The following is an 11482-nucleotide window of genomic DNA, read 5'->3' as shown; positions in this document are numbered from 1 at the left end:
AACACAGCACCACTGACCATATCTACACCCCACACAGCCTCATAAATAAATACACCCAAAACACCACACCACTGACCATATCTACACCCCACACAGCCTCATAAATAAATACACCCAAAACACCACACCACTGACCATATCTACACCCTACACACCCTTATAAAGGTTTATTCCTTAGAACCCTTCATAATGGCGTCAGGGATGAAGTTATGACCTCATCCAGTCGATGTACACAGAATCAGTGCGCAGTGAAGACTGGAGACCAGAGATCAGAGTCCTTCACAGCGGAGTGAGGCAGGGCTGTAGTCTGAGCACAACACTGCTCCACATCTACATCAGTGAGCTGCCATAGTGTCGAGGGGTCTGACAGAGGGAGAGATGGCAGGAGTGAGTCAGAGGCCATCTCATGAAACTGCGAGAAGGAAGAGAGTCACTGCCCTCTTGTGGTGAAGGAATGAACAAAAACAACCTTACCAAGAACTGGTACCAAGTACATAAAGTTGACCCACACACACACACTCACACACCTATACACTCAAACACACACACACGCACACACACACACACACACACACGCATGCACACACATAGAGACACACACACTCACGCAGACAGACAGCCAGTCTGTTCAGGACAGTTTACCATCTATTTATACAGTAGAAGCTGTAACTCTTATAGACAAGCAAGAGAGTCAGATTACAGCAGAGAGAGATAGAGAGTGGGAGAGAGGTAGAGTGATAGAGAGAGGGAGAGAGGGAGAGAGATAGAGAGAGGGAGAGAGATAAAGAGGGGGAGGGAGGGAGAGAATGAGAGACAGAGAGAGGTAGAGGGGGTGGGAGAGAGAGGGAGAGAGAAAGAGAAAGAGTGTGTGGCGGAGAGAAAGTATTTGGGCAATATGAAATATTTGATTTGATTCTCCAATTAGAGGGTGAGGGTGATAAGGGGAGAGAGGGGGAGAGGGACCGGGGGAACGGGGGCGAGCTCAGGGGAGAGATGGAATTCCAGTGGCTCAGTTACTGAACTGGTTCAGCAGAAAGAAGAATGGCAGCAATGTTCTAAATATAGAGAGAGGGAGAGAGAGAGAGAGGGATGGAGAGAGAGAGGGAGAGGAAGAGAGAAAGAGAGGGGGAGGGAGAGGGAGAGATTGAAAGAGAGGGGAAGGGAGAGGAAGAGAGGGAGAGGGGGAGGGAGAAAAAGAGTGGAAGGGAGGGAGAGAAAGAGGGGGAGGGAGAGAGATTTGTTTGAAAACTGTCACAAAAAAGATAAACATTTATTGAATATTTGAATACTTCTCATACATAGCAATATACAGATATATATTATTATTTATTATAATAATAAGTATTGTATACATATATATAAATATATATATGCATTTCACTGTGTACATATATAGGATGCCCCAATATACAGAACAGTTCATTCTCAGAAACAACAAAGAGACACAGAAGAAAACATTCTTAATTTTACTGAAATTTCAAAATAGACAAATCAGTTCTGGAGAGAGATATTGAAAGATAGATTTACAACAATTAACACAATCAAAATGACACAGAGATATTTCTTAATCACACAAAACAATTATAAAATCCAGATCCTGACAATTAAAACACATTTGTAACTCTTGTCCCAAAAAAATGTCTAATGACAAGTTCATTATTATTGGATTAGAGTCTTAATAGAGGTGACAGTCAGTCAGTCAGTGTTAATGTGCTGTAGTGTCCAGTCAGTCAGTTTTAATGTGCTGTAGTGTCCAGTCAGTCAGTGTTAATGTGCTGTAGTGTCCAGTCAGTCAGTGTTAATGTGCTGTAGTGTCCAGTCAGTCAGTCAGTGTTAATGTGCTGTAGTGTCCAGTCAGTCAGTCAGTGTTAACGTGCTGTAGTGTCCAGTCAGTCAGTCAGTGTTAACGTGCTGTAGTGTCCAGTCAGTCAGTGTTAATGTGCTGTAGTGTCCAGTCAGTCAGTCAGTGTTAATGTGCTGTAGTGTCCAGTCAGTCAGTCAGTCAGTGTTAATGTGCTGTAGTGTCCAGTCAGTCAGTGTTAATGTGCTGTAGTGTCCAGTCAGTCAGTCAGTGTTAATGTGCTGTAGTGTCCAGTCAGTCAGTCAGTGTTAATGTGCTGTAGTGTCCAGTCAGTCAGTGTTAATGTACTGTAGTGTCCAGTCAGTCATTGTTAATGTGCTGTAGTGTCCAGTCAGTCAGTCAGTGTTAATGTGCTGTAGTGTCCAGTCAGTCAGTGTTAATGTACTGTAGTGTCCAGTCAGTCAGTGTTAATGTGCTGTAGTGTCCAGTCAGTCAGTCAGTGTTAATGTGCTGTAGTGTCCAGTCAGTCAGTCAGTGTTAATGTACTGTAGTGTCCAGTCAGTCAGTGTTAATGTGCTGTAGTGTCCAGTCAGTCAGTCAGTGTTAATGTGCTGTAGTGTCCAGTCAGTCAGTCAGTGTTAACGTGCTGTAGTGTCCAGTCAGTCAGTGTTAACGTGCTGTAGTGTCCAGTCAGTCAGTGTTAATGTGCTGTAGTGTCCAGTCAGTCAGTCAGTGTTAATGTGCTGTAGTGTCCAGTCAGTCAGTGTTAATGTGCTGTAGTGTCCAGTCAGTCAGTCAGTGTTAATGTGCTGTAGTGTCCAGTCAGTCAGTCAGTGTTAATGTGCTGTAGTGTCCAGTCAGTCAGTGTTAATGTACTGTAGTGTCCAGTCAGTCAGTGTTAATGTGCTGTAGTGTCCAGTCAGTCAGTCAGTGTTAATGTGCTGTAGTGTCCAGTCAGTCAGTGTTAATGTACTGTAGTGTCCAGTCAGTCAGTGTTAATGTGCTGTAGTGTCCAGTCAGTCAGTCAGTGTTAATGTGCTGTAGTGTCCAGTCAGTCAGTCAGTGTTAATGTGCTGTAGTGTCCAGTCAGTGTAAATGTGCTGTAGTGTCCAGTCAGTCAGTGTTAATGTGCTGTAGTGTCCAGTCAGTCAGTCAGTGTTAATGTACTGCAGTGTCCAGTCAGTCAGTCAGTGTTAATTTGCTGTAGTGTCCAGTCAGTCAGTGTTAATGTGCTGTAGTGTCCAGTCAGTCAGTCAGTGTTAATGTGCTGTAGTGTCCAGTCAGTCAGTGTTAATGTACTGTAGTGTCCAGTCAGTCAGTCAGTGTTAATGTGCTGTAGTGTCCAGTCAGTCAGTCAGTGTTAATGTACTGTAGTGTCCAATCAGTCAGTGTTAATGTACTGTAGTGTCCAGTCAGTCAGTGTTAATGTACTGTAGTGTCCAGTCAGTGTTAATGTGCTGTAGTGTCCAGTCAGTCAGTGTTAATGTACTGTAGTGTCCAGTCAGTGTTAATGTACTGTAGTGTCCAGTCAGTGTTAATGTGCTGTAGTGTCCAGTCAGTCAGTGTTAATGTACTGTAGTGTCCAGTCAGTGTTAATGTGCTGTAGTGTCCAGTCAGTCAGTGTTATTGTACTGTAGTGTCCAGTCAGTCAGTCAGTGTTAATGTGCTGTAGTGTCCAGTCAGTCAGTGTTAATGTGCTGTAGTGTCCAGTCAGTCAGTCAGTGTAAATGTACTGTAGTGTCCAGTCAGTCAGTCAGTGTTAATGTACTGTAGTGTCCAGTCAGTCAGTCAGTGTTAATGTGCTGTAGTGTCCAGTCAGTCAGTCAGTGTTAATGTGCTGTAGTGTCCAGTCAGTCAGTCAGTGTTAATGTGCTGTAGTGTCCAGTCAGTCAGTGTTAATGTGCTGTAGTGTCCAGTCAGTCAGTCAGTGTAAATGTACTGTAGTGTCCAGTCAGTCAGTCAGTGTTAATGTACTGTAGTGTCCAGTCAGTCAGTCAGTGTTAATGTGCTGTAGTGTCCAGTCAGTCAGTCAGTGTTAATGTGCTGTAGTGTCCAGTCAGTCAGTCAGTGTTAATGTGCTGTAGTGTCCAGTCAGTCAGTCACTATAGTGATCAGAAGTAGTCGGACACCCCCCCCACTGGTAATCAGTCACCATAGAAACCGAATGACACACTGGGGAGGAACCTGAAGCCTGTGGGATAATCAATTGCCATGGAAACCAGCTGCTTCATCTCTTTCTATGAACTCACTCAGTCGCTGTAGCAACTGCCAGTCACTCAGTCACCATGGTAACACCCCTACACAAAACCTCCATCTGTTGCTATGGCAATGAGTGGATATCATTACTTCTCAGTTGCCGTGACAACCCTTGTGGCTCGCCATAGTAACCAGAGAGGGTAAGGGTGGGAGAGCTTGCCATGGCAACCAGCTGACCAGTCACTGCGTGCTGTGGCCATTGGCATGGTGATCGGTTGCTGTGGTAACGGAGAAGGGGGGTGCTCTGTAACGAGGTGAAAACTGAACTGAATTGGCTAATTATCTAATCAGGTCAATTAACTAATTCATTAATCTGGTCAATTAAGGAAAGCTGAAAACACCTGAATATTATTGAGCTTGTGGCTGTAAGAGTATCAGTCAGTCAGTGTGTCGGTCAGTCAGTCAGTCAGTCAGTCAGTCAGTGTGTCGGTCAGTCAGTCAGTCAATGCTCAGTCACACTAAGCCTTCCGCAGCACTAGGTGGCGCTCTGCTTGTGAAGACAGCGCTCCCAGGGGCTGAAGGGCAAGGACAGCAGCAGGAAACAGACTCCGCCAAGGATCAGCACGGCCCCTGCAGCCCCCACGCAGGCCACTGACCAGGACAGCTCGTGGTACAGGGGCACTCTGGGGTCACTGCCCAGCAGGGCCAGGACTGACCGGTGGAACACCAAGATAGTGGACAACACCAGGAGCCCTGAGAGGGAATGAAAGAGAGAGAGAGAGGGGTGGGATCAGGGGAAGAGAGTTACTGAATGACTGGACACTACAGCACATTAACACTGACTGACTGGACACTACAGCACATTAATACTGACTGACTGGACACTACAGCACATTAACACTGACTGACTGACTGGACACTACAGCACATTAACACTGACTGACTGACTGGACACTACAGTACATTAACACTGACTGACTGGACACTACAGCACATGAACACTGACTGACTGACTGGACACTACAGTACATTAACACTGACTGACTGACTGGACACTACAGCACATTAACACTGACTGACTGACTGGACACTACAGCACATTAACACTGACTGACTGACTGGACACTACAGCACATTAACACTGACTGACTGGACACTACAGCACATTAACACTGACTGACTGACTGGACACTACAGTACATTAACACTGACTGACTGGACACTACAGCACATTAACACTGACTGAAATACAGAGACACAGGCACAAAGACACAAACACAGAGGGACACACCTACAGAGGGACACACTCCTCCTCCTCACCTGATAGGATGAAGCAGAAGGAGGCGGGCTTGAGCAGAAACTGCACACCCTTGCTGATCGCCATGGTGACGCAGATGGAGCCCATGACCATCAGAGTGATGCTGATGAGAGACAGAACTGAGGCACACACACTGAGACCTGAGGGAGAGAGAGATACAGAACTGAGGCGCACACACTGAGACCTGAGAGAGAGAGAGAGACAGAACTGAGGGGCACACACTGAGACCTGAGAGAGAGAGACAGAACTGAGGCGCACACACTGAGACCTGAGGGAGAGAGAGAGACAGAACTGAGGCCACACACTGAGACCTGAGGGAGAGAGAGAGACAGAACTGAGGCCACACACTGAGACCTGAGGGAGAGAGAGAGACACGTAGTGGCCTATTGCAGGCTGAGGGCCCCTCCAGGGAAGCTCTGCACAGGGCTGCACCATCCAGGCTTAGATCCACGGATATCCCAGGCCCTGCAGGGCCCCTGGACCCCCAGATACAATCACTGTTAGTGTGTTACTCCAGAAGCTCCTACTAGTCTTGAAACTGATTATTTTTTATTTTATTTTCACTGTATTGATTATTTATACACATATACATACATACATACATACATACATACATACATACATACATACACAGTTCTTACAGAAAGTCTACATCCCCTTGAAGGGTTTTCACATTTTGCTGTGTCAGTGCCTCAGAGTTTCATGCATTAAAATTATGATATTTTTCCACTTATCTACACACCATAATTCACACTGTTAAGTGGGAAAATGTTTTATTGTGAGAAAAAATATGTATATATTACAAATACTAAACTGAAATCTCATAATTGGATAAGTCTCCACCCCTGAGTTAATATTTGCTGGAAGCACCTTTGGCAACAATTACAGCTTTGAGTCTGTTGGGATCGGTCTCAACTCTGCACACCTGGGTTTGGCAATATGAGGCCATTGGGGAGCATTGATGGACAGCAATCTTCAAGACATGCCAAAAATCTTCTATTGGATTTAGGTCAGGGCTCTGACTGGGCCACTTAAGGATATTTACCTTTTTGTTCCTCAGCCACTCCAGTGTAGTTTTGGCTGTGTGCTTTGGGTCATTGTCCTGCTGCATTCAGCTATCTTGCAGAGGGCGGCAGGTTTTCCTCAAAGTCTTTTCCGTTTTTTGATCCATTCATTTTCCCTTCTATCCTGTATGTGCTGATGAGAAACATGCTCCTAACATAGTAACATGATGCTGCCCCACCATGCTTCACAGTAGGGATAATGTTCTTTGGGTGATGTTCTGTGTTGGGTTTGTGCCAAACGTTACGCTTTGCATTTAGGCCAAAAAGTTCAATTGTAGTTGTGTCAAGCCAGTAAACATTTGGCCACATGGCTACAGAATATCTTGAGTGTTTCAAGCGGGCTTCCTTGAGTTATGGCTTCCTTCTTACCACCGTACCTTACAAACTGGTTTTGTGGAGTGCTTGAGACATTGTTGTAAAATGCACACTTTGACCAGTCTTGGCCATAAAAGCTGGTAGCTCTTGCCAAGTTGCAACTGGCCTCTTGGTCGTCTCTCTGATCAGTCTCTCCTTCTTGCTTGGTCATCCAGTTTGGAGGAATGGCCTGATCTAGGCCAGATCTTGGTGGTGCCAAACACCTTCCAGTTCTTAATTGTCTTGACCATGCTCCAAGGGATCCTCAAGGCCATTGACATTTCACATAGCCACCCCCTGAGCGTTGATTCTCAACACATTTGGAGTTCTTTTGAAAGCTCCTTGGTACTCATGGTCGAGTCCTTGTTCTGAAATGCATGACCCAGCAGAGGGAACCTACAGGGACTGCTGAATTAATCTTGAAATCATGCGAATCACTACAATTTATCACAGGTGGAGCCACTTAACCTGGTGCGTGATTTCAAAGGTGATTGGTTACACATGAGCTAATTTAGGATTGTTATAACACAAGGGGGTGGACACTTATCCAACCAAGCTATTTCAGTTTAGATTTTTCATTAATTAATACATTTTCTACAAATTCTAGAATATTTCTTTCACTTGGAAGTTATAGTGTAGGATGTGTAGCTAATCACACAATTTTATTGCATTTTAATTCCAGGCTATACGGCAGCAAAAGGTGTACATGTTGAAAGGGGGTGTATACATTCTACAGGCATTGTATGTATGTGAATGTATATATATACATGATGTATGATCATTCTTGTTATTCAGTTTTAATTGTGTGTGCTGTGTAAAATTGCTTTGGCAACACAGCTCCTGTTGGTCAGGTCATTAAGGCAACCTTATAAATTAACTGAGAGTGGAAGAAAAGGAGAGGGAACAAGAGAGAGAACAGAGGAGAGGAAGAGAGAAAGAGAGAGGGAGGGATCGAGAGAGAGGGAAGTTAATACAATACAATACCCAGACTGACTGGACACTACAGCACATTAACACTGACTGACTGGACACTACAGCACATTAACACTGACTGACTGGACACTACAGCACATTGACATTGACTGACTGACTGGACACTACAGCACATTAACACTGACTGACTGACTGGACACTACAGTACATTAACACTGACTGACTGGCTGATTGGACACTACAGTACATTAACACTGACTGACTGACTGGACACTATAGCACATTAACACTGACTGACTGGACACTACAGTACATTAACACTGACTGACTGACTGGACACTATAGCACATTAACACTGACTGACTGGACACTACAGCACATTAACACTGACTGACTGGACACTACAGCACATTAACACTGACTGACTGGACACTACAGTACATTAACACTGACTGACTGACTGGACACTATAGCACATTAACACTGACTGACTGGACACTACAGCACATTAACACTGACTGACTGGACACTACAGCACATTAACACTGACTGACTGACTGGACACTACAGCACATTAACACCGACTGACTGGACACTACAGTACATTAACACTGACTGACTGGACACTACAGCACATTAACACTGACTGACTGACTGGACACTACAGCACATTGACACTGACTGACTGGACACTACAGCACATTAACACTGACTGACTGGACACTACAGCACATTAACACTGACTGACTGACGGGACACTACAGTACATTAACACAGACTGACTGGACACTACAGTACATTAACACTGACTGACTGGACACTACAGTACATTAACACTGACTGACTGACTGGACATTACAGCACATTAACACTGACTGACTGACGGGACACTACAGTACATTAACACAGACTGACTGGACACTACAGCACATTAACACTGACTGACTGGACACTACAGCACATTAACACTGACTGACTGGAAACTACAGCACATTAACACTGACTGACTGACTGGACACTACAGCACATTAACACTGACTGACTGGACACTACAGTACATTAACACTGACTGACTGGACACTACAGCACATTAACACTGACTGACTGACTGGACACTACAGCACATTAACACTGACTGACTGACTGGACACTACAGCACATTAACACTGACTGACTGGACACTACAGCACATTAACACTGACTGACTGGAAACTACAGCACATTAACACTGACTGACTGACTGGACACTACAGCACATTAACACTGACTGACTGACTGGACACTACAGCACATTAACACTGACTGACTGGACACTACAGCACATTAACACTGACTGACTGGAAACTACAGCACATTAACACTGACTGACTGACTGGACACTACAGCACATTAACACTGACTGACTGGACACTACAGTACATTAACACTGACTGACTGACTGGACACTACAGTACATTAACACTGACTGACTGACTGGACACTACAGCACATTAACACTGACTGACTGACTGGACACTACAGCACATTAACACTGACTGACTGGACACTACAGCACATTAACACTGACTGACTGGACACTACAGCACATTAACACTGACTGACTGGACACTTACAGCACATTAACACTGACTGACTGGACACTACAGCACATTAACACTGAGTGAAAGGGGGGCGGGGAGTGAGACAGACGGGGAATTCCTTTTGTCTCTCACTTTTCGCTGTCGTCTTCTTGAAAATCACAGCGTTCTCTCCGGAGGTGAAGAACTTGAAGTATGTGCAGTTAGACTCTGAGAGAGACAGGGGGGAGAGAAAGAGAGTGTTAATACAGAGAGACTCACTGATTGAGTGTGTGTATGTCATTGTGAGTGTGTGTGAATGTGTTCGAGTGTGTGTCCATGTGTCAGCATCAGTGTAAGTGAGTCAGTGTATTTGTGTGTCCGTATGCCTGTCTGTGTGTTAGTGTGTTGTCAGTCAGTCAGTCAGTCTGTATGTTTTTGGATTTGGAAGTACTGGAATGTAAGACTTTGCAATTGAAATCCTGAATGCTCTGTTTACAAGCGCAGGAATTCTAGGAATATTCTGTGTATGTGGTTAATCTGCACCGCCCGCTGCCCACTGCACGCCTGAGAGCTGGACACTGTGACAGAGCTCTGGGATTGTGTCCAACAAACTCAATTTCTGGGCCACTGAGGAGGCGTTTCTCAATGTGGAGTATGACCACATAGTGGAGTGTAAAGCAATGGATGGTCACACAGTGGAGTGGGGTGCGATGGACCGACACACAGTGGAGTGTGACACGGTGGATTGTCACACAGTGGAGTGTAACGCAGTGGATCATCACACAGTGTAGTGTGATGCCGTGGACTGTCACACAGTGGGATGTGAAGCGATGGACCGACACACAGTGGAGTGTAACGTGGTGGACTGTCACACAGTGGAGTGTGAAGCGATGGACTGTCACACAGTGGAGTGTGAAGCGATGGACTGTCACACAGTGGAGTGTGAAGCGATGGACTGTCACACAGTGGAGTGTGATGCGATGGACTGTCACACAGTGGAGTGTAACGTGGTGGACTGTCACACAGTGGAGTGTGATGCGATGGACTGTCACACAGTGGAGTGTGATGCGATGGACCGACACACAGTGGAGTGTAACACTCTGGACTGATGGCTGGTGGGGTACCTGATGAAGGCATTGTGTTGGGACTGGGCTATAGGCCAGCTGGCAGAAGAGACATTATCTCCTGGAGCCATGGGAATTCACAGGGAGCTCTTCTCCATGCGGCTAGGGGGGTTTATCTGGAATAATGGCCTATCCACACAGATGCAGGCATTGGCGGCAGCAGAGCGTTTTTTTGGGCTAAACTATGGTGGGGCTAATCCATGCAGTGGTGGGGCTCAAATCAACGTCTGAATTTCAATGTGAATACACACACAATGGAATAGCACCCTTCCCAGTAGCTAGAAATACCACGCATTAGGCTGCTATGGGTTAGATCAGAGGTTCCCAAACTTTTTTACCCCAGGGACCCCCTTGGGAGGGGGGGGTGGGGGGTGTGGGGGGAGCGGGCTGACAGTGAAATACGGTGAGATCGGCAGGGGGTGGGGGTTCATCGGAGTACCAGACCGCATTTTTGGAGACGCGTACCGCAGTTTGAAAACCGCTAGGTTAGATGATTGCACTGACTCCATTTCTTCACACGCAAAATTACATCGAGAGCAACAGACGTAGATGGTCACTACTACTGAGTTTAGGCAATATTATTCGTGCTATTATTTAAACTCGTTCACATTGTGTGGCAAACCTGTCCGCTACAAACCCAACGCATTTCACAACACGCGTCACACTCCTCACACACAGAGAAAGTAAGAGAGAGACACACACGCAGAGACAGAGACAGAGAGCTACAGTAGTTAACGGAGCACAACAGGTGGCCTCCCAGTCCACACAAAACGCGACAAAGTCAGCACAGTTTCCAAATCGACCCTATTATTTAAAATATATTCAAACTCACCATTTACATTTTCAAAGGAGCATAATTGGTCAGTTGTTGTGGTTGGATCAATCCATAATAATGTTAGCAATGTTATAATTTCCCAAATTACTTAGCTAGCTAGCATTAGCTAACGTTAACTAATTTGGCTCAGATCAGTGTAATGTGTGATGCACTGCATCACTACACTGCGTGCTAACGCCTGCCAATTTCACGCAGCAATGACGCAGTGACGCAAATGGAACTGGCTGGCGCTTATTCTGCTCGATGATATTCTTGGTTGTTCCATTGTGGGGCTACGGTGGGGCTTACACGATTCTTG

At 45.6% G+C, this 11482-nt stretch overlaps 1 protein-coding gene across 5 annotated transcripts in view; it reads right to left on the bottom strand.

The window, feature by feature from the left end:
• Nucleotides 1–1249: 1249 nt before the first annotated feature.
• cacng6b (calcium channel, voltage-dependent, gamma subunit 6b) overlaps nt 1250–11482 on the bottom strand; it is a 36501-nt gene continuing 26268 nt past the window's right edge. For all 5 annotated transcript variants that reach the window (XM_066712525.1, XM_066712542.1, XM_066712536.1 and 2 more), the window contains 3 exons: nt 9379–9453; nt 5318–5455; nt 1250–4750 (listed from right to left, as the gene is read on the bottom strand). In XM_066712525.1, the coding sequence (XP_066568622.1) occupies nt 4533–4750; nt 5318–5455; nt 9379–9453 (431 nt within the window). In that variant the 3' untranslated portion in view covers nt 1250–4532. The remainder of the gene's footprint in view (nt 4751–5317; nt 5456–9378; nt 9454–11482) is intronic.

Source organism: Amia ocellicauda, chromosome 1, assembly GCF_036373705.1.
Source record: "Amia ocellicauda isolate fAmiCal2 chromosome 1, fAmiCal2.hap1, whole genome shotgun sequence".
NCBI lineage: Eukaryota > Metazoa > Chordata > Actinopteri > Amiiformes > Amiidae > Amia > Amia ocellicauda.
Note: the sequence above shows the minus strand (reverse complement) of the source record. Positions and strands in the feature narration are given on the sequence as shown.